At 42.4% G+C, this 23,417-nt stretch overlaps 2 protein-coding genes across 5 annotated transcripts; one reads left to right on the top strand and one right to left on the bottom strand.

Annotated features, from left to right (window-relative positions):
* Nucleotides 1-333: 333 nt before the first annotated feature.
* On the bottom strand, nucleotides 334-11,835 carry FAM114A2 (family with sequence similarity 114 member A2). 3 transcript variants are annotated; one of them, XM_069772559.1, is made up of 14 exons: nucleotides 11,805-11,835; nucleotides 9,831-10,036; nucleotides 9,514-9,613; nucleotides 8,948-9,043; nucleotides 8,567-8,679; nucleotides 7,479-7,613; nucleotides 7,167-7,325; nucleotides 6,417-6,540; nucleotides 5,362-5,441; nucleotides 4,525-4,653; nucleotides 4,166-4,305; nucleotides 3,307-3,379; nucleotides 2,673-2,726; nucleotides 334-1,939 (listed from the first exon to the last, which is right to left on the bottom strand). In XM_069772559.1, the coding sequence occupies exons 1-14, from the start codon at nucleotides 11,818-11,820 to the stop codon at nucleotides 1,841-1,843; spliced, it is 1,524 nt and encodes a 507-aa protein (XP_069628660.1). In that variant the 5' UTR covers nucleotides 11,821-11,835; the 3' UTR covers nucleotides 334-1,840. The 3 variants fall into 3 exon arrangements, with proteins under 3 accessions (XP_069628660.1, XP_069628662.1, XP_069628663.1); XM_069772561.1 differs by lacking the exon at nucleotides 11,805-11,835 and adding an exon at nucleotides 11,409-11,513; XM_069772562.1 differs by lacking the exon at nucleotides 11,805-11,835 and adding an exon at nucleotides 10,177-10,199.
* MFAP3 (microfibril associated protein 3) lies at nucleotides 11,481-22,069 on the top strand. Of its 2 annotated transcripts, none has more exons than XM_069772563.1 (3): nucleotides 11,481-11,573; nucleotides 16,128-16,589; nucleotides 17,966-22,069. In XM_069772563.1, exons 2-3 carry the CDS (start codon nucleotides 16,310-16,312, stop codon nucleotides 18,709-18,711), a joined length of 1,026 nt encoding a protein of 341 aa, XP_069628664.1. In that variant the 5' UTR covers nucleotides 11,481-11,573; nucleotides 16,128-16,309; the 3' UTR covers nucleotides 18,712-22,069. The 2 variants fall into 2 exon arrangements, with proteins under 2 accessions (XP_069628664.1, XP_009920250.1); XM_009921948.2 differs by lacking the exon at nucleotides 11,481-11,573 and adding an exon at nucleotides 12,098-12,576.
* The last annotated feature ends 1,348 nt before the right edge of the window (nucleotides 22,070-23,417 follow it).

Genomic DNA, 23,417 nt, shown 5'->3' with positions numbered 1-23,417 from the left:
ACATTTCTGTAAATTTTGGCTTTGCGGCAGGAACAAAGCTGCCATTTTGCATGGAGGCAGGAATTGGGAGCTCGGCTATGGGAGCTCTCACTCCCCAGCCTGTGTTCAGAGCCCTTTTTCCTATGAGACAGTACCCTGCATGAGAAAAGCCCACCTGTCCCAGCCCCAGAGTAGCACCCAGCCCTGCCCCACAAACCACAGTCAGGGCTGAGAAGAAAAAAACAATGCAGTTCTTTCTTCTCATTTCATTCGTGCCCACCACTATCTTGATAGCTTTTAACTGAAACGGTTGTCAAAACAAATCCTTTCTTTAATAATGCTATCAACCAAAAGAGAAAAAACCACCAGAGTTTATTGTAGTGCAGATTTTTTTACCCCAAACACACTCCTTTCAAGTCTAGTTTTCTTTAAGATGCAAAAAAAGGCTTTCCCTTTAGAGATCTGATCAGTCTAACCACAACTAAGGCAAGGCTTTTTCCATATATATAAAATCAGAGGAGCATTAGCCAAAAGGTATTTTAATAATAAAAACACTTCTCTACTGCACAAATAGAGCAGAGGAACGTTAAGCCTTCAGTACAGCAGAAATGTGCAAGACCTGCTAAAAACCAGAGAATTTTTGAAATGGGATTTGAGCATCATTGTTACCAATGAGCAAGTACAGAGGCAGGTGTGACACTCGGTCACCTCTGGTTGGCTAGTCTGGACTTCTTGAAGTTCCAGTTTAGCTGTGCGTTTCTGCTCTTGTGATTCCAACAGGGGCTGCTCCCTCCCAGTGGGCAGGCTCAAAAGATAGAAATTGCAAAAAAGACCAAAGCAGGGAACTTTCACAGCACAAAGAAACAGATACCATATGTGGAGCAGCTTCTGAGACAAATTAGGACTCCTGCTAACAGAACCAAATTGCTTCCTCTCCCCCTACTTTAATATAGCTTCCAAGAAGGAGCATTGCATTATAGTGTTTTTACACAGAAATAGAAGAAAAGAAGTATCTGAATTTGTGAACAGTCTGTGGCTGACATGTCAAACTGCGTGGAAAAAGGGGAATCCTCCTGCTAAATTCTCTCATTAAATTGCCCAAACACAAATCAATACCTTTTAGCCAGTTCTCATTTATTGCTATAAAGCAAAGTACCCACATTCCTAGGGCCAGGTCAGCATTTTCCCAGCTCATGCTGAAGCAAGCACTCTGCAAGAGAATGAGAAACAGCACCCTAGTGAGAGTCCCCGTCCCACATCCCTGAGTCATTAACAGACATCTTCAGGAAGCCGGGGCTTCTCTTCAGCAAGAATGGCTTGATAAGGAATCTTCTCTGCTCTTTTCCATCCAGCCTAGGAACTGCAAGGTTCATAATCATAAATATTTGCCTTTTCTTGCACCTCCTATCCAATATTCACTTCAACACCAACGCAGAGCTATCAGGAACCTAATTATGTCTCTCTGACTTAAAAATCACACCACAATTTTAGCTAACTCTTTAACTAGCCAGCTGCTCCTCTTTTCTCCAGCATTGTCTTCACAGTCCAGAGAGCTTCTCCAAAGAGCTTGTTAACACATACAGCAGAGGGATTTCAGTGAAAAGATACAGATGGTCCATGGAAACAGAGAAGCAATCTGCACTTCAAGTCTGTCACATTGTCCACCAGCCTGGACTATGCTAATCACATCTCTCAATGTGCTGTAAGAGCTGTCATTGCCAGACTGCATTTAATCACCGTTCTCACGGCAGCAGTGATCAGAGTTAATCTTTTTCCCTTTAATAAGAGCTATTACATCATTCTCCAGTATGGAAACTATGAAGTGGGAAGGTCAAAAAGTTCCTAATTAGAAGGATTTTTATTACTGTGATAGTTCCGTTCTAGCCTCAATAAGAGAGATCTGCAGTATAGGCAGCAAGAGCTGGAAGGCATCTTGGATATATGAAGCACTGTTTGAAGCCTATGAAAACAAAAATAAAAATACACACATGAATAATTATGCTACCAATCAGCTTTACTAACTACATACTCATTTCAAACAGCATTGATTAATGCACATAAAAACCAGAAGCCTAGTGCTTGTCAGATTTTGAAGGCTTCATTCTAGAAATCAATTTAATATTAAGTTTTTGAGGGGCTTTATGCCACTAGGCAAAAAAAGCAACTGGCTTACAAACTGCCAAACAAGATCAGGCGCAAGCCAAATGTAGGATACTGTTTTTGATAACAGAAGAGAAGAATTTATTTCAAAGCGAAGGATAAGCATGCTGTAGCAGGAAGGAAGAACACACCAACAGGAAACACCCATTTCCTACCACACCTCAGAAGTTTACAAGCATTGAGAACCAACTTAACAGCTAGGAAGGGCTGGGATTCTTGCATGCTAGTTTCTGAGCTCGTCTAATGTTTGACTTGGGACATTTAAATTCTAGAAATCCAGACTGCTGCATTTAATATGTGTCTTCGGATCCATCATAACTGTCAGCTGAGACCACGTAAGCCTCACTCTTCACTAAGTAACTCATTTCTTGTGCAAATCTACAGATGTTTATTAAAACTTTTAAGTTATTAGATAGGTAAGCAAAATCTTAGACCATGGGTTAGAGAACTTGGCATGCATAAGAATACTGAAGTGGAAAAAAACAGCATATCTATTTTTTAAGTATTAAAGTTTTAACTTTAGCGTAACTGACCTCCAAAAACACTCCAGTGATTAAGGGATTAAGCACATCTGCTTTCTCTTTGACCTGCAGAGATCAGACATATATTATCCTGATTGAAAATTTGATCACATTTCTTCAAGCAAGATAAAGCTAAATCCTCAGTAAGTTTAAAATCACCATGCTCCCTTGACTATAGGAAAGCTAAGTCACAAGCTGCAGAGGACTGGCCTTGCAGCATGCAAATAAGAACAAAGTAACCCACATATGCCCAACACAAGTCCTATATGACTATACACATTACATCTTCAAATGAACTGTGGACAACTGGAGGATTTAGAGATAATGATATTATCTTCAATAACACCCAAGTGTTTTGGAAAATCCACAACAGGATCACAAACCTTATTTTCTTCTGTCTCCTTAGTACTGTCAGCACCAATTCCCACCCCCACTCTGTGCCAGGCTGAATGCAGCGGGAGGCATTCAAAAGCTCAGCATACATTCAGCTGCCACAATTTGGGGAACACTGACCTAGAAGACCAGTTCACAGGGCAAAAAATGCATATATAAATGTGCAAACACAAAAAGCGCTTCACGGTGAAGATCCCAAGGCTGTAATCAACTAACCACATCTCATTCCTAAGAACTATGGTGTTACTCTTACCCCTGCAGTCGTTAAGCACGTAGTAAACTCTTTCGAGAAAGCTGACAGTTCTTTACAGAGCACAATTGTCATTCTGTGGAACAGTGGGAAAACCACATAGTAAATACAGTCTACAAGAATAACTTCCTTTTAGCATTCCTCTAAAACACAAATACCTTGTTTCCACGCATATAAAGCTAAATTAAACCAAAACTGATATAGGGCATATAAACAGTGTATGAAGATCCAGAAGTTCCCCAAATAAATTAAGGAGGGGAAAAATGGAAAAAGAAATAATTAAAGCTGAAGATCTGAAAAAGCATTCAGAGGACAGACACATCCATTCAAGAAGGAACAGTACCAACTTACTTTTTTTTTTTTTCACTGACAAGTGTCATTTTCTGAATTAGAAAGTACTGCATATTTCATACACTTGTCAAGTATCTCCCGACATAAAAGAAAAATCTCGTGTTATGCATTATTGGTAAGACCAGTCTACTAATTAGTTGCCCTAATTTTACAATGTCACATACCTAACATACTAAATGATTAACAAAGAGCTAATTAAGAATCACTTTTATACAACTGTTTTGTCATATTTTAAATGTCTTGTATACTAACTAGCACAAGCTTAGGGCAAACCTTCTTAGCTATATAAAAGCTTTCAAGGAGGGTTTCCTCTTTCTTATCAAGAAATGTCTTTAAGCTGGAAAGAGACAGCTGAATTCTACTGGAAGATAGTGATGCCACCCATTGCAACTTTGAACACACATGCAGAATTCAAGAGCACTGTATCCCATGGATTTGCAAAGAATTATCAGACAGTTTAATCAGTACGTAAATAATTATATGCTACACGTTGGCTAAGAGATTAGCTTACTGTGAAAGGGACTTGGCTCTCTCTGTGGCTGCCACCTCTTGTTTCTGACCACGTAGAAACAAAGCTGCGGTTTTGTGAAACATTTCAATGGAGCATGCTGTCAGTTCAGCCAGACTTCTTATGGCAAATGCATGAATATCCTGCAAGATTTAAAAAGATTCCCCACACCAAACAAAAACTAGCAGCTTTTATTCTTTAAAACAAGGGAATCATGCAAAATACTATCACTACACTGCCTTTTCAGACCTCAGAATCTGCACAGAAATAGAAACCCATAAACTCTGGGAATCACAACTGTAACTTAACAGCCAGATAAACACTCTGTGGTCAGATACTCTCTTCCTTCATTACTCAGTTACCTCTACTGTTTTTTTAGCATCATGGTCACCATCTCTGGATTCTACTTCTTGGTTTTCTTCACTCTCTTTTTCTTCTTCAGGAAGACTACTGTTGAATTGTGCTATCCATTCATGAGCAGATGTCCTCACCTGTATGAAGATATGCCATAGTATTTAATGACTGGAATGAAGCCCCCCTGCATACCACAAAACATGGAGTATTGGATCTCTCTACAGGATGTAAACAGCTCCAACTATCTAGTGAGAAGAACCAGGACAAATGACACTAGTGCCTTCAGGACTTTGTAGAGGGTTGGCTGCACTGATGTAGCTGAGGGCAGTCGTTTGTCTAGCACCAGGTGCTGGAGTTTACCAGCAAGACCACGACTAACAGAGGTGCTTTAAAAAACATGTCTGCAGAATGCTGCTGCCACTTGGTGGATCTGAAGGGTAGTGAAATGAAGGCAAGAAAGGCGATTCTTCCTCATACCAACTTCTCAACATAGTAAAACCAGTTGCTTTGTGCCAAGAGGAAGGCTTCAATTCATGTCTGTAGGTTGATTTCACTGTGGTGGCTGAAGGTTTACTGCTCTCAGTTATCTTTGCCACCACTTATTACTGCCCAGTGACAGGGCAAAGACACACTGGTGCCTACTGCTTCAGAGCCAAAGACATTACAGAACATAATTTTGCCCCATAAAGTCAAAGGAAAAGGCCCATCTCTTTTGCCTACCATTGTCAAAGGATCTAAAACACAGCTTGTTTTCATGCCTTTGATATTTTCACAAGCAAAGCAGGACTGAGAAGCAGCTCCTGTGAGGAATCTCTCCAGCCTTTAGAAGATGGAAAATAACTCACCATGATCAGTTTGTCTGGCTTTGAGGAGATACGCAATTCTGAAAACAACTCTGTCACTTCTTTTGTGAACTCCTCATCTCCTAAAGGACAGAAAAGGTTAAAGAACCCACACAAAGGACAGATATAGGAATAAGCAGCCTTTCAATGCACAACTAGCTCTGCATAAGTCTGTCAACTGTTTCCTTTATTTCTCTTTGAATCATCAACTCAGGCAAGAATGCATCAAACCTGGTCTTTTTAAAAACAATTTATAAGGTATGTTCTGAAAAGGTGGAGACATCAGCGCCAGAAGGTTAGCTTTTGCTTTCTCAATTCTGGTTTTGTAGCTAAGGTAATTTCACTTTTTTTTTTTTTACAGGCAGCATTTTATAATGCACTAATGTGCTCATCACCTTGGAGAATCTGAAATATCACTTAAAGCCTACAGTTCCCCCGTTTTATATGGCAGGGCAGATGTTAACAGTGGGGGGAAGGCTGTGAGATCCATCATGTGCAAATATAAAAGATACATTAAATGTTAAATGATAGCAGGTGCAGGTGTATAAGCCCTCCCTGATGAGCCATTTAGGTAAAAGCAATGAAGAAATTTACACTGAAATCTGCATAATCCTCAAGAATCACAGGGCTCTTGTGTATGGAGCCACCTCTGAGTGTTTTGGTCTGTGTGGCTAACTCTTACTTTAAAAAAATAAATAAAAAGGCTTTTTGCTTTCCCACAGGTTGGACAACTCTATTCACAGTCTTTCCCTCATGGTCAGGGGAATCCAGCATCTCTTTCCATTTGCTTGACTGCCCTGGAGTCAAGCAACTCTAATCCTGCTCTGGCAAGAAATCGTTCCTGCTACAGAATTAATGCACAGCTGCTTTCCAGAGATGAAGGGTATTGCTACCTGTCATGCTCCCGGCCACAGACGGCTTTAGGATTAAGCATCCAGCTAAAGGCTAATTTAACTTTGGCATCATGTCCATTGCTAGTGATCTCAGGGCTGGCTGGCTCTACATTGAGAATTTCATTGAGAACCAGCTTCTCCTCCCAGAGCCTGGGGCTCTCTTACCTTTCTTTTCTTCCTCCTCTTCTTCAAAGAATTCAGGTAAAGAAAATGCTTCTTTGAGTTGCTCCATTTCCTCCTTCAGTGTGTCCAACTCTTCTCCAGAGAGGGCATTTAGAACCGATTTCACCTAGTTAGGGGCAGCACAGCGAAAGAGAGAATCATAAATCCAACAAGAAAAAGAAAGGGGATGGAAGATGCAGCACTGGCTTACACTGTATGTGAAAACATCACAGATTGACATTAATGAGAAAGTGGTATTTTCCTACAGGAAAGAAGAAATGGAAGAAGACCTATTTCTGAAGTCTCATTAGATACTAATGAATTCTTAAGGAGTTGTTCAAGTAATTTCTTTCATAAAAAAGTGAATGACTTCTGAAATTGCGTGCTGATCTGCCCTCCTCCCTGCCCCAAGACAGAGAGGACAATCTCTGCTGTGCTTACAATACTCTCCTCCACACCAAGGCAGCAAACAAGTGGGTATGACAAGAGAGTAACTTGTGAAAAGCTGTTGAAGACATGCAGGAACTGAGGCTAGCTGGGTAAAGAGAACGGCTCTAGGAGCTGAGGACAGAACATAATGCTCCCAGGGTAAACATCAGATCATAATGCAGGGGTCAAAGTGAAGTTGTGTAATCAATCACTTCATAGCAAGTTCTGGGCACCTGATTTTACATGTATATACATATATTTCTAATCTTTTTTTCCCTGCTCAGCTGAACTCAAAATAGAACACAAATTGCTCAAGGCCATTACCTTTGATTCACTCTCTCTGGAAAGCATCTCTAAGGCCTCCAGATGTGAAAGACCCTGAAACTCATCAAACAGTAACCCATAATGGGCTTTCTTCTCCGTAGCCATGGTAACCTCAGTAGCTGTCTGCTGCTCTTCTTTCTCCTTTGCCTCTCGTAAGACCTGAAAAAGAAAAGCAGAGGACTCAGGTCAGTGCCAGAAGATATAGAATATGGGCAGAGAAGGCTTTTGGTTCAATAGTAAATTGACAGGACCACAAAAGAATGGAAAAGAAATGAGAGAAACCAATGAGAAGCTGATAAGGAACTGCTATACCTGAGATAACGTAGAGTTTCTGTTCATTAGGCCCTTTGTTTTTTTGAATCCAGGGTCTCCCTCAGCTATTACATCCATTGTCTTTTTCCCGATGAATTCCAAGGCATCCAGACCTCCACTAATAACACTTTTTCCCTAGGAATCAGATTTGGATATAGACAGCACATAAAACTCACAGAAGGCTATACAACTGAAGAAATTGAACTGGGGGATTTATATCAGCAATGTTATGCCAGACACTCACATACAAGCCAAATTGGTCCTTGTCACCCTAAAATTCAACCCTAATCACCACAGAGAGCAGAAGGACACAGAAGGAGCCACAATACATTATCATCCAACAGTTTAATAGAGCACTCAGACAGCTGCAGCAATCTAATAGGAAATACATTTTTATTTTGTGAACAGGCTGGTTCTCGGCACATTAAAGTATTAAAGTATTTAGTTCTCTTCCTTCCAATCAGAAAACACTAGACCTGTGGCTTTTGGTTGCTAACTCTTGTTTGAGCCTTAAAAGCAAAAGCAAGCTTTCCATCTGCAGCTCTTTCAGACTCATGGGCAAATTGACAAGACAGCAGATCACAAAAGTACAGTTTCTAAGGGTAATGGGTTCCTTTGAAGTACATTTCTCACGGTCACAGGAGCAAGCTGATTTCCAAGCAATTTGGGCTAGTTTCACAGAAGTTTTTGAAGAGGACAATGGATTTCATCTCTAGACAGTTCTGTGGAAACATTCCGGCAATAAGTCTGACCCTGCATTTACCTGAATACTCCAAAGAAAGGGAGCAGAGATAACAAGAGTACAGGGGTGACATGCATGGGAATGCACACATGACACAGTACACCATTAAGGTTTTTTGTTACGTATCAACATTTAATACAGAACTATCAAAATTCAAGATGACTTACACATTAAGTGCCAGTTAGCAAGGCACAGAATAAAAACTGTCTGAAGGCTGAAACAGTTTCTCACCATTCGTCCCACGAAAGTAAAAATTTGAAGTTTCCTCTTACGATGTTTCAGATGAAACGCAAAAAACCCAACACTCTCTTAAACCCATTTTCTCCTGCGTTCCCAACTCACTCACTGTGCTTTGGACAGCAGTAGAGATCGTTGATAAAACTCCTAGAGCCCCAGCAATAGGAAAGGAACTGCCATCATCAACTGCATCTGTGCTGCTAGCACAAGGATTCTCGCTTCCTGCATTAGAAGGCAGAAAATTAACTTCCTCACTCCCCAAAAAAGATCCTGTCAGCTGCAGAGTGGAGAAAATTAACAAACACCAAGAGTCAGTCAGGAGCAGGGCTAGAATTAGGATTATTTTCCTACCTACTTTTCAGAGCTAACAGAAGCATGCAATAGAGTATTACTTTAGCACACAGTAAGATGCAGGGTAAGTGATGTTATTTTGGGGCTGATTATGTTATGAGAAACATTTCAGTGTTGTTCTTATGCAGTAAAAACTGACCTGTTGTAGCATCTCTAGTCTCTGAAGATATTTCATTAGGACTGGGGATCCCAAGGGTTGTTTCTGCTTTTTCTATAACATTTGAAATACCTTGACCTAGAGAAGACAGCAGTATTACTTTAAACATGAGATACAACAGAAATCAGAACAGAAACAGGATTAGCGCTGCATATTGTTTCTCATTATTCTGGATTCCTCCTGTTCAAGACAGTTTACCCAGCACTAAAACCTACCACTATCCAGATGCTTACCAATGTAATGAACTCAGGTTTCATCCCAGCTTTTAAATCAAGTTGTAAATACCAGCTGAATACCAGTTTAAAATACCAGCTGAAAATTATGCAAACACCTTAAAAACTTGAAAGTCATTTTGGCCGTGCATGTGTCCTTAATCTCACTGTACCTTTTGGTACAAGTTTTCCCCATTACTTGAACGATTCTCTCGACATTTTTCCAATAATTGCTGCTATAACAGAAATCCCCTTCTCTAGAAACAAGCTCAAAAGCACTAGCTTGAGATATGAAGCATGGTTAAAATATTTATCAAATACCAGAAAAAGCCTTACCTACAGTAGCCACAGTAGCAGATGCAGTTGACAGAAGAGATTTCCCCCAGCTTCCCCAGTACCCCCATCCTGTCTGAACTCCAGCAGGAGAATTCGAGACCTTTGATGAAGAAAAGCAGAAGAGAGTGATGCAGGTATTACGGTGAGGAGAGGAACACAAGCAGTCTGTGATGTGCAACTTCTGTGCAGCTTCTTCTTTTCAGATAAACAGCAATGTGAATTTTCAAAGAAGCAGTGAGGCTTATGGTCAAAATTCTTCTGTGCTCAAAGCCATGAAACATTAAGTCATTTTATTAAGAGCAAGCATAGGAACATACCTTGAGGGTTTCAGCTGTGGTCTTTTCTGTGGCAGCAAGCTGACTTGGGGGTTTGGGTTCAGGTCTTTTGCGGGTCATAGGCACAGGCTCAAGCTCTTGCTCTCTCTCTTCACTGCTCTCAGTGCAGCCAAGTTCCTCTGCTTTCTGTTCATCTTCATAAGAGGTTTCTTCTTTCAGATTTTCACCACTGTCTCTCTCAGACATGACTACAAACATCCATAGAAAGCAAAGCAGATAAAATAATCGCTCCCTTCCACACTTTGACACTAGTTCAAAAGCATCACTTTTGCATTTTAAATCATGAAACACAACTAAGATAGAAATCCCTTCATGTTGCCACACACACCTGCACAAACAGATTGTGTTTTTAAGCAAGTGTGTATACCAAGTTACGTCTGACTGGAAGAAATGTCACACTTGGAAGTTTAAAGTCCCACAGAAACATGTGGCTTTATCTAACCGACACGCCCTCCCCGTAGGAAAGAAACAGGTCACCAAGTCTGAAAAGCAAATGAAAGGTACAAAAGGTCCTCAGATAATTAAATCCATGACTTGCTTCACCAAAACAAAGAAAAAACAAATTGCTTGGGATGGTTGCTTTGAAGGGTGTCAGATACAAATGGGGATAGCGGTCAGAATGCCAGGCAGGTAGGGAGGCAGCAACTGGTTCGCTTCTGTATTTAGGGCTGAGCTTCTCCAGGGCATTCAAACCACCCAGAATTTGAGATGTGCTCCAGCTGCCACAGCAACTGCCCCTGACATCGCACATCGGGGATAACGGTGCCCACGAACAGGGCTGCCATGCTGCGGCCTGCTCACGGGGCAGAGGTTTCTCCCTCCTGCTGGCTTCGCTTCACCAGCTCCGGGGCAGTAACTGGAAGGCAGCAGCAGCAGCAGGCAGGGACAGGCAGGGCCACGCCGAGCACCCCACAGCCCCCCGGCATCGCCGCCGGCCTGAAGCTGTGTCCCCGGAGAGGCGGCCGCTGATGCAGCCAGGTACCCCCAGCCACGGGACTCTGTCGGCTTTAAGTGGAGAAGGGCCAACACCACGGGGAGGGCAGCTCCGGGCTGGGGACCCCCACCCCATCTCCCCGTGACCCCCCCACAGCGGTTAGCAGGACCTCACAGCGACCCCAGCACCCCCGGGGCCGGCCGACCGCTGGTGGGCTCCCACCGGCACCCCACCGGGCCCGTCCCCACCCGGGGCACCCCCCAGCCCTGGGGGTGGGGGCCTCCCTGTGCCTCTGAGAGACCCCCAGAGCCCAAAAACCCCCATATGGGGCTGTCTGACCCACAGGGGACCCTCAGGTTCCCTAAAGCCCCCCCCCGGGACTCCTGCCCCATACGAGGACCCCCAGCTGCCCACACAACTCCCCCCCCCGGTACCGCCTGCCCCACAGGGGACCCCCAAGTGCCCCCAAACTCCCCTCCCCTTGGGACTCCCCGTCCCACAGAAGACCCCCAAGTGCCCCCAAACTCCCCTCCCCTTGGGACTCCCCGTCCCACAGAAGACCCCCCCGAGCCCCTTGTGCCCCCAGGCCCTCCGAAGGCCCGGTCCCGGCCCCGGTCCTGCCTCACCCGCCAGGCCGGGCCGCCCCGCCAGCCCCGCGCTCCCCTCAGGCAGACCGTAACCATCAAGACGAAGCGCAGAGCGGCACCCGCCGGCTAATCCCGGAAGTGCGGCCCAGGCCGGAAGGACGTGCGAGGAAATACGTCCGGGCAGCGGGGCCAGCGGAGGCGGAGGTGCGCGGCGGTCCGGGACGCGATGGGGGGGTTGGCGGGCGGGAGAGGGCCTGGTCTGGCTACCCTCCTCCCGGTGAGAGCCGTGCACCGCTGCCTCACAGCGTTACGGTGACGCCAGGCTTTACCTGGCGACGTCGGAGGCGGGGGGGGGGGGGGGAATGGCGGAGCGTCGTGCAGGCCCTCCGCGCCCACCCCGCTGCTGCGGGAGAAGTCGGGGGACCCGTGTCTTACCGCGCTGTTTTGGCATGGAAACGCTGCCCGGGGGAGGGGGGTGGTCTTCTGGCGTGACGTCAGGCCCGCGTGACGTCAGGCCCGCGTGACGTCAGGCCGGCGCGGCCCGGGTTCCCTCGGCTGCCGTGGGGGGAGTGTGGATGCACGTCGTGTGGATGCACGTCGTGTGGATGTACATCGTGTTTCCCGGTGCCTCGAGCAGCCCAGCTCCAGCGGGGTTTTTCCACGAGCGAGCTTGGGTGCGGGTGGGGCCGGGGCTGCTGGGGACAGGGGTCTCGTTCGGGGGAGTTTTGTGCCTGATCGGTTTTAGCTGACAGAGGGAAAAACACACTTGTTCTCATGTGCAGCCGATCCCGTGTCCTTCATGAGTTACCCTGTGACATGTGTCAGGCAGCCAAGGGGCCGCGTACACGGCAAAACACCATGTTCTGGCAGGCAGCCATGCGTGGGTGAGATCTCCTGTGGGTTTTTGGGCTGTGGGTGCAGCCACAGTGAGATCTGTGGGTTTTTGGGCTGTGGGTGCAGCCGCTCCCCCGAGAGCCTTTGCTGGTGCTGGCAGAGGGTGAACCCTCCCTGCGGCCTCCCCCACGCTGGGAACATCGGTAAAGACTCTTGTCAAGGCCGCACCGTCTGTTTTCACAAACTTTCCAGGATTTAATGTCTTCAGGGCTCTGCCATGTGCTGCTCCCAGATGTGAAAGAGGGTCAGAGGGGCCTCGTGGGTTCCTCACAGCAGCCTTGTTTCTGCAAGACACCGCTCTGCGAGTAGGAAGGTGTGCTGTGTGCAGAAGCGATCCATTTAGATTGATTTAGTGCGCGTTATTACCAATTAGCTTGCTGTAAATGCTAAAATGCATTTCCATGTTGTGTGCCAGAAGTGGCAGTCAGTTAGAGCAGTCTGTGGTCTGTCAGATGTGTCTTGGTTTATTGCTTCACTTTTCTCCAGGTATGAAATGATGTTATGAGCAGTGAATGTAAAGCTATATAACCTGCAACCTCTTGGGCCCCAATTTTGCAGTGCCTTATAAATGCGTGTAATTTTAAGTACTATCAGCACTTCCATTGACCTCAGTGGGACTACTTACAGTGCTCTAGGTTAAACACAGATACACTTTTTCAGGATAAGAGCCAAAGATGACTCATACAAGCGTATGCATCATGGATTTTTATCTTTCCACTGCTATTTGTTGTTGCAACTTATGGTTTAATAAAGGTTAAATATGTTGAGCTCAACTTCAGGTTCAGTTGTAAAATAGCCAGTTTCTATTCTGCACATTTCATCTTGCTTGGGCTTAATGCTTTCTTGAAGAATTGTGATGTTGGCACTGTTCATGCTTTATCCTTTTTGGATCCTTTATCAGCTCCAGCAGCTGTTTTGCATAAGTGTGATGGTTGAAGAATATGGATTTCGCAAATCATTTTATTTTTCGCAGCACTCGGCGGTGAGAGATCATTGTCTGCTTAGCAATAATGGCTTTTCCAAAAGCGAAATGTGACAAACAATTTCTAATAAATTGGACCTCGAAGAGTTTAATAGTAAAATTCAATGACCCATCACCAATGTTTTATACATTATGCAAGCTCAGTGCAGATATAGCGGAGAGCATATGCAATTACTGAAGATAATTATCTTATTCTTATGAGGGAAAATGTTGCTGAGTATTTCTTGTGTTAAATAATTGACTGAGGTTCCTAATGTCATTTTAGGAGGAGTGTCACAGACACTTGGAAATCTAACAATTTAAATTAAATAATTTAAAATGACAATAACAGAGGCAAAGTACAGGAGGTACTGGAATTATTCTCTAATAAATCTAAAACATTAGTTGGGAGGTTATTGTTTTAGAAGACTGTAAGTTTTTCTGTGTGTTTGATTCAATACTGAAGATAAGGGTTTGTCTTTACTGCAGAGCTATTATCAGTTGTAACTACATCAAATGCTGTTAAGTCCCAATGCATGCAAAAGCCATTAAGTGCAGTGGCATTTTTAACTGAAGGCAGTTGGGTTGTGGAGCGATGTATGCAGAAGATCTGCGACCGCAGCTCCTCACTTGCTAGCGCAAGTCGTGACAGAGTCTCGAATGGCAACTCTGGCAATCCAAATGTCAGTGGTCCACAAACTACTAATGGCGTGCAGCCTGCCTTTAAGAAATCTGCACAAGGTTACCAAAATACACAGGTCAGATGTCAGCAGTCTTCTGAAGGCTCTGAAACACTCTGAAAATACTAGGGGTCTAAAAAAGGAAGGTTAAAACCACTCCTTCAAACAGAAGAATAGTTGTTCATCAGCAGCAACCTTAGTATTGGGGTTTTTTCAGACCTGTGCAGTTGATGTGGCTGGGATGCTCTTCTCCAGAGGCAGCGGGACTGGTAATGCTTTTCCTAAAGTGTAACTGGTGGAAAACAGGAACAAAAGAGGCCTTCGTACTGTTTTTAACCATTTAGCTGTGGGAAAGTAGCTTCTTCAGCACAACGGTATAATTGAGTTCTCAGCGCTGGTCTCATGTTAAATGAATGGACAAGAGGCATGATAGAAAACAGAGTGGGGCCAATAAAAAATAAAGAGGGCAGATGAAGGGATTGCTGTTTACATGGAAACAAGTGGAGGGCCTGTTTTCCAGTTTCTCCTGCAGGATTCGTGGGTGAGTTGGTTAGTCAAGCTTGAAGGAGAGTTGGACACAGCTGTCTTCTTTGCCTTCTTTGTTAAACTGGTTTTGGCAATAACCACAACAGAAATGGGTCAGATACCATGTTTCTCATCGGATGTCAAGTCTGGAATCTGGTTTGACCTTCAACAAATTAACTTTAACTGAAAAAAATTCCTGGTCTAGGTAGTGTGTTATCAGCAAATTTTCCCATTCTTCAATATGCTTAATTTTTCTCTGCTGAAAACACAGTTAGTACAAATCACCTGTATTTATTTATATTACATTATTTTTCATAAGTGACAGGATTTCTGTCTCCTTTAGGCAGTGTTAACTAGTGATTCTGGAAGGATGAGAAGTGTCTGCATTATTTATTAAGAACATTTATTAAGAAAATTTATTCCTTTGTATTGCAATATTTATGAAATTCAACTCTACTAGCATTTGTTATTGGTAGAAGAAAAGGAGATAAATTCAAAGTCACAGTCAATGAGGTGAAGTGAGATTCTTTAAGATAACTTTTTGGCTTGTGGCTTCTGTACTCTGTAAATTGTTTTTTAGGGCTCTGGAGCAGTCTAGATGGAATCGTAACTTCAGGGAATGCATATTGGATTAGAAAGTTTCTTGAATCAAGCTTCCAGGAAGATTGATTACAGATTTTCTCTTATTGGTGTCATCTCACTTTGTTACAAGTTGGTTTTATTCTGGCTTTCAAAAAAGGAAAATCCTTGTGTGCAAAGAACATAAAAGTAAAGGGTGTATCCTAATGTCTTAAAATATCTTTTGTGCACATTAATTTGAAGAGTGTTAATTCTGTCCCTAGACAAAACAGTTTTTCAAATTGCTATGAAATATGGGGCAGCATTTGGGTAGAGCAGATGATAAACAAGACCACTGAGATGTAGCAGCATAAACTAAAAGATTTTCAACAGGGTCTTACTGTAAAACAAACAAGAAAAAAAGAGGCAGAGTTAGAATACAGCAGCAGCAAGAGAGGTTGCAAAAAAGGAAGTACGTTTAGACATTGGTGTCCTGCTATTCAGAAAGGGACTTCCTCTCTGTGGCTGCAGATAACTGCCAAGAGAGTTTTCCCAACACAAATTATAAGCATATTATGTAAGCATATTTAGACATCTAACACCGATCGTGCCTCTAAAATCAAGTAAGTAGATGTATAAATGCTAAAAATCAGATGTGTGTGCGCTTTGGTTTTTCTGTAGATGCTAAATGAAAGATTGGCTTTAAAAAAACAGGGCTTAAAAGCACTTTGATATTGGTGGGGAGGGAGGCAGAAATTATATCCTCTTTCTTGCTTTTCTTCCTCTATTAAGAAAGCACTTTTTCTCGGTTAACACATGCAGAATCCACTTTCTGACCCTGAAGATAGTTATGCATTTCAAGTAGTATGAACAATTCATTCTTTTTTTAAAACCTTTTTCCACTTAATGATTATTGTTCCTGAGATTATTTATTTGGATGGGAAGATGAACATCTAGAGGACTGAAGGTTGTGCTAATACCTTCTTACCCTCGTTTCATTACTGTGTTCTGAGCAAAGCTCTGATTTGGAACCTCTCGGCTGACAGTTTATATTATGCTAATCGAAATCTGTTTACTGAAAATGAAATTTGAATACGCCATAAGCTTGCTATCATTAATAAACTTAATTTTTTTTTTCAGTTGGATTTCCAGTTTCCACTTCTAATATTGATGGTCTTGAAAGTGCATTTGGATCCACGACATCTTCTATCACTGAACAAATCAAGAGCCTCCTCTCCTATCGCAAAGCAATACGGACAGCTTAATATCATATGACCTCATTTCTCCAAATTAAATGAAAAAAGAATTTTCTCTAGTTTTCCATGAAGCTCAGCTATTGCCTGTTAATTTTGACTGTTAGTGCTGATCTTTCAATTGGATTTACACCAGAAAATGTAGCTTTTAACAGGACAGTTGCTTTTGGGTCTTTCAATGCATCACTTCATACAGTGTCTCAAGCTTTAGTAAGTTCTCCAGCACACCATGATATCATAGCCAAAGAGGGGACCAGTATTTTAATTGAATGTAGACTGAACATCAGCCAGTATGAATATATTCTTTGGTATAACTCCAGAGGACACCTGCTTGAACAGAAAGATGAAGGTGAGCTTTCCTGCTGTTTTCTATCCTCCAGTATTCCCCTTTTATACAGTATCTGAAAACCTCTGGGACTTTTTATCATTTTCCCTGCCTATCCTCCCATTTATACAGTTGGGAGATAAGGAGGGAGCAAGACAGAGCCCTTTGCCCTCTGGCATGTGGGATGTGAATTACACTTGAGTTTTGTCCTAGCCCATCCATCCTGCTGTGGTGCCCCACAGAATCATTTCGTTCAAAAGGCATCACAGTATTCAGTATAGAAGAAATTAATCTGCATCCTACCAGATACTAACTGATGTTTTTATTTATTATTGCTCTTTTTTATATTATATTTTTTCAAACACATGAATTAAACACAATTCTCCACAACTTGTGACCTTTTCCAGCTGGCAATCAGTGTGTTAATTTTGCTACAGGATTTTTTTTAAAGCATGGGGTAACTTACTACATTTATTTTCTGGTTTATGCACCAGTGAGACTGTGGAAACTAACACAATTTGTAATGGTCAATAATGAAATACATGCTATTTAACCCTTTTGTACAGAGGGAGAATATCTTTTCCTAGCCTTTGGCTCTTAGAGTTCTGTCCCTGTAGTTTTTAATTTTCAAAAAATAATGTCTTTTAGAAATGCATGAGGTTTTCTCTACTCTATTAGTATTAATTAAGGTCATCAAGCTAATTGATAGGATCTTCTTGGAGGCCATCTTTCTGCCTTAAGCATTCAGTAACCTCCTGGTAGTTATAATGCCATCTGGAGATTAGTTCAAAGTAGAGTAATTAGAAGAATGAGTTATGAAAACAGTTTTCCTCCTAAGTTATAAACGCATAGGAAATACTGTATAAAGCTAGATTTTTTCATTGATTTCTTTTTACATGGGTTTTGTAATTCAGCACTGCATGCTCAGCAGAAAACTGTCTCAAAAAAATCTGGGGTTCTTTTGCCAGCAGAGCCATTTACAGACTCTGATCTTTTTTATGGGTCACTTGACTTTTGACTCCGAGCGTATGGAAAATTAGAGTTTATAGAGGACAGTCTTTCAACATAGTATTACACAGTGGGCAAGAAGCACTAGTTAAGAATTAGGTTCCCTGTCAGAAAGAGAAAGCACACAAGAAAGTGCAGATGAGAGAAAGGAGAAAAACCAGAGTAGCAAGCGTGCAGAATGATTTACCATTAAGCAGTAGGATTGGTAACTGGCTTTCTGCATCACAAGCATGAAAAGGAAATTTCAGTCCTTCGTGTACTGTTTGTATTATGCTAGAAATGGACTGCTTACTTCCAAGCTCAGTCTCCTGTTGACGGAGCAAACAGCACATGTCTAGTTTACCTACTGATTTTTGTTTCATTAGCTCAGTTTATTTCTTTTGAATCTCCAGGTGGCCGGTGGAGGATTGCCGATAATTCCCTTAACATCACAAAGGTCAACTTTGCTGACCGGGGGCGATATACATGTGCAGGTGTTAATCATAATGACACCTTGTATTACACAGTCACCCTGAGGGTTATCTTCACCTCAGGAGACATGAGTATTTACTACATGATTGTGTGCCTCGTTGCCTTTGCTATCACCCTCGTTTTAAACATAACCCGTCTGTGCATGATGAGCAGTCACCTCCGCAAAACAGAGAAGGCTATCAATGAATTCTTCAGGACGGAAGGGGCTGAGAAGCTTCAGAAGGCTTTTGAGATAGCCAAGCGTATCCCTATCATTACATCTGCCAAAACACTAGAGTTGGCCAAAGTCACTCAGTTTAAGACCATGGAGTTTGCTCGGTACATTGAAGAGCTTGCCAGAAGCATTCCCCTTCCACCTCTGATCCTTAACTGCCGGGCGTTCATGGAGGAGATCTTTGAGGCTGTGCGAGTTGATGATCCTGATGAAGTTGGGGAGGAGGAAAAACAGACCCAAACCTGCGGTACCCAAGCTGCGATATACCCCATCAACCCAGAGATCAAGCGCAGCGATTCACCAGCTGGGGATTCAGACGATGGGTCCATGAATGAGCAAGGTCAAGAGATAGCCGTTCAGGTGTCCATTCACCCACAGTCAGAAGTGCAGAGCATTGACACTGTTTCTCATGACAGCTGCCAGTTTGCGCCTTCTGAGGAAGGCACCTGCTGAATCCAGCGATAAGCTGTTGTGAAGGAAGCACAGGTGACCCTAGGATACTGCAAGAAAGGGGTCTGCAAACAAGCTGCCTCAGTCCCATGTGCACAAGTTTTCCAAATTGCAAGGTGCCAGAACTGCTACTGAAATCTGTATTTTCCGTCAGTGTTGATCTAACGATTTCAAGTCTGTTAGAGAAGGCCATTTGAAACATTGTGCAGTGGCTTTTCTTTTTAAAGCAAGCTTGCTATATCTAAAATATTTACAAAACAGGAATTCTTTCTCCTTGGCTCCTTGGTAGCTTCTGATACTTCTGATCTGTATTAGAAGTGGCCAAGCTGAGCAGTACAACTTGCAATAAGATCTTTTCATTTGTGAAATCTTTCTTCCTTCACAAAGTGAGCCGGAATTCATTTGAGTCAGTGTTGTTGTCCTGATGAATTGAGTTGTGTACTCTTTTTGAATTGCCTCTTGGTGCGTGTAGCCCATCAGAACCATGGTGAGCTTGAACAAATCTGTTTTGTGTCGTGTGCTTCTATGTTGCTATCAAAATGTACTGTACTTAGAAAAAGAATAGTACCAGGATCTGCTGCTGGATTAAACGAATTGTAGTTTCAAAGCAGCTTAGAGAACAACCAGGGGGTCTCAGTTTTCCATGCATCTGCAGAAAACTTGCACGTACTCTAGTGCATGGAGAGCGAATTGTTGTTACAAAGCTTGTCGCTTAAACTTGGTGCTGATTACCAAAGCGCCTTACCCTGGTTCTGTCTTACAGAATGGAGCAGTAACAGCACTGCCAGCACTGTCTGCCTTTTGACTTTGCTGATTTTACTCACTATAGAAAATCCAAAGTTTTATATTGTATTTGATATTGTTGTGAGAAAACAATGACAGTAATACATAGTGGCATAATTTAAAAATGAATTCATCTACAGATCAGGTGTCTCAGGCACTTCTTTCTGAACAACATTATAATAAAGGAGGTGAAAAGTAGTGATAACTTGCTTTGCTCTGGCTAGTGCTTTCAGAAAGCAGTGGAAGCGGGAGTGGTTAGCAGAGGGGCTGGCTGAGCTGTTTGCCAGCCACTGTTTACAGGAGTGGAGTAACTCACTGAACGTGCCCTGTCTCATCCGCTGAAGAGGTGTGGCAGAAGGGAGAGGTGCAGGTGCTGACATACATACACACGTTAAGTGCTTCACCGAGGATCTCCCGCATGGCTTCCTCAGCTGTAGAGATCCAGCCTTGAGGAATCAGAGTGCAGTCAAGAACCTAGTTTCTTTTTTCACTCTTTGGTGCTGATTTTTTTTCTCCTTAACATTTGTAAGTTGTATCACTTAAATAGCATTTTATATCCTGTTGAGATTTAGTAGATGTAAGGCTTGTAAGCACTCCACAAATTAATTTCTTACAACTACTGGAAGCATATTGCCATATAATTTTAACAACTTGGCAACAAGAGCACCATTTAATTTCCCACAACTCTTTTTTCTTTCCTTATTATTACAGAAATGTCAGTTGAACAAGTGATTCTGGACGGCTGCTCAGGATTCTTAAGAGGATTTGATATTACATTTACATGAGTAGAGATGGAAAACAAGCAGGCACAGTGGTAATAACAGGGTGGGGCTGTCTGTTGTAACGCATGCTTTTAGCAAAGGGTCTGAACAAATTATATTTATCGTATCATATTAGAGAATGGGAAACTGAAGCATTTATTACCATTTTAAACTACCTTCTGGGGAAAGTTCTGCAGTCAGCCACCAGTAAATGCAGCCTAGTTGTCTGGCATATTGGATAAGAGTGGTGTTTGTCAGGAAGGAAGAAAATTGCTAGCCTTGGTTATAGTACCATTCCCACCAACTTGGTACCATTTTCAAGACTGTAGCAAACTTTATCTGCTTCAGGGGAATAAAGCCTTCTGTAGATACTTACAGTAGCCACTGCACGCAAGAGTAACTCTTTTTTGCTTCCATAGTTTGATGGCACTTTATGTCCAGGTGAAAAGTTTGTATAGTTTTGTGTAACCTGTCTGGTTTCTTTAAGTTTTTTGAGGTGATCAGTGTTAAAGATACTCTTGTGGATAAATGTCTAGTTCTCTTAGAAGCCTTGCTAAGATGCTGCTGGCTTCACTTCTGTATTATAACAAGCTGTGCAGGTTTGTTGCGCGTGGATGAGTGGAGATTTGGGGGTTTGCACCATTTTGGATGTCCTAGTTGAAAAAGGTGAAGGCTATACGAGGGAATGAACTGTTTTAATCTCCTTTGTGCCACAGGTCATCAGGATTGTACCTGCACCTGCCTTTTTTCCCCATAAACAGCTCGCCTTGCTTCTGTGAAACTGTTGCACTATATGCGGCAGTAGCATCTTGGACATTTTGCCCTGAACTACATACGCAATGTAGAGATGCAGCTACAAAATCAAAGCTCCGTTTAACTGCTTGCTAAGAAGCAGTTATGCGATTGTGATTGACAGATGTCTCACCAGAAATGGCAGCTTACAGGTAGCAGAATGACACTAGAGGTGTGTCAGATGCGTGTCAGGAGAACAGTTTCTAGATTAATTCAATCTGTTCTTTGATTTTCATACTTTATTTACTTAGCTCCGAGTTCTTACTAAGCACAGTTAACATGGTGTCTTTGCGTGTCCTGTTACTGGTGGAGAGGAAAGAATGATCATGCGTAAAGGTCCTCAGAAATGCAGTTGCAGTGTCAATTGCTGGATAGTAAATTTAAGAGTTTTGGTGAATTATTACAGTATTTTGTTCGCTAAATTAATTTCATTCCTGTTTCGTAAGGATTTCAGTAAATCAGGAGTACTTATTAAATGTAGGAACTGATCCTATTCCCACTGAATTCAATTAGAGCAGATTTGAAGCTCTGGTGTATTTTACAAATTATATTACAGGATTTTTATGCATCGGAAAACAAGGATGGTGGTGATGTTTCACTGTAAATGTAATTTCCAGAGAATGAAACCTGACACTAGTTTCCAAACAACTTGTGAACTATTCTTCTTACCCTAAGTAGATGTGTGCACTTAAATTTGTTTGATGCATCTAATTGAGCATTAACATTGAAAGATGATGTAAAGTGTTTCTCTCTTAACTTTTTCTAGGACAAGGAGGGTCTACAGTGGTTTCCTTGCTTTAAACTAAATTCTTTGACAATCACAAGGCTATTTTTCTCTTCTTTGTGACTTATTTTTATTTTAAATAATATTAAATCTACTTGTTACCCAAGAGTACCTAAGACTAACTTTGTACTGGTTATTTGTATTACCTGGATTGTAATGTAACTGTTTAATGTAACCACACAGGATTTCATACTTTCATATAATGAATTGGTAGATTTGCAAAATAAACTTTAAAAAAAGCTTCATTTTGTTAGGGTTTTCTTTTTTATCAGTAAGGGGTGATGAGTGCCTGTCTATCCGAGGTTAAGTAACAGCTGTATTCAACTAAGCAGAATGTTTTTAGTCAGCCTGACAAAGGTTGCTGGGATATTCAGTTACCTGATAGACCATTCCTGCTATGACATCTTTGGGTCTGTCATTTTTTTACGTCTCGAAGTCCCCAGCAGCATCTGTAATAATTGTTACCAGCTGCATAAACAAATGGTAGCAGACCTGAAATAGTTTCAGGAAGACCCATGCATTCTCCTTGATTTCACTTTTGCAAACTAAAAGGGCAATTGTGAAGTGCAGTGACCATCAGCCACAAATCTGTATTTTCTGTTCTTACCTTTTTCACAGGATTGTACTATTCTTTATTGTAATCACCGCTTTTTTTTTTTTAAATCCTTCTCAAAACCCAGTATATTTGGACACAACTTACCTCGTAAAAGGCAACACAGCACAAATGTGTAGTATCTAAAGCCTTCAAGTGACCAACTCTGTGTCGCTGTTTTTCCAGTGAGTTGCTGAGATGGGATAAAGAAATTTCCACTGCTGCGGCAAGGGAAGGGCGTGGGCTGCTCTCACTCTGCATCCCTAGAGCTGGAGGAGATGTAGGTCTGACTTTACCCTTGCTCTTTGCTAGCCAGCAGTTTATTAAATTACACAGGAAGGGAATAGCATCCCCTGGAATGCTGTGCTAAGCATACTGAGAGTGGGAAGGAGGGGGCCATCCCACATGATTTCGGTGACCAGGCTTGGGTTCTTGATCCCTTTGCAATCAATTCAGAGTATTAAACTCTGCCAGGGGATGATCCCAAGCCCCTAAGCGAGATGATCCCACTGGTCACACCGGGAAGCCATATTTCCCATGTGAGCATTTGATATTGCATGATAATGGATGTCTTCCGTGTGGGCATGTCCTGCAGCTTCAGGTGTCAGCCTGGAGCACAGAGTAAAAGTGCCCCTAGTTAAGTTTAAACTGCACACACCCCCCCCCCAAAACCACAGAAAATCCAGCTTGCTGGGAAACCATCTGTAATACAGTCAGTGGGGTTGTGCAAGTGTGAATGAGAGCGGACTTCATCCACATTGTTTTTAAAGAATAGTCTCTGGTTGGCAGTCTCTGCACAAGGCAGAAAATAGAATTAAAGCTGAATCTTAAGGATGTTCCCATGGGAATCAGCTGCTTAAAGGAAGAATTACTGGACGCATACTCCTCAGGCTAGGTCAATGTTCAGTCAGCATCTGCTTTCTATCTCCATGTTGCGAGATATGCATGAATGACAACAGTTCAGTTTCTTAAAGCTCCTGTAACCTGACTCTTCATG

The sequence above is a fragment of the Haliaeetus albicilla genome, chromosome 27, assembly GCF_947461875.1.
Source record: "Haliaeetus albicilla chromosome 27, bHalAlb1.1, whole genome shotgun sequence".
Classification (NCBI taxonomy): domain Eukaryota; kingdom Metazoa; phylum Chordata; class Aves; order Accipitriformes; family Accipitridae; genus Haliaeetus; species Haliaeetus albicilla.
Note: the sequence above shows the minus strand (reverse complement) of the source record. Positions and strands in the feature narration are given on the sequence as shown.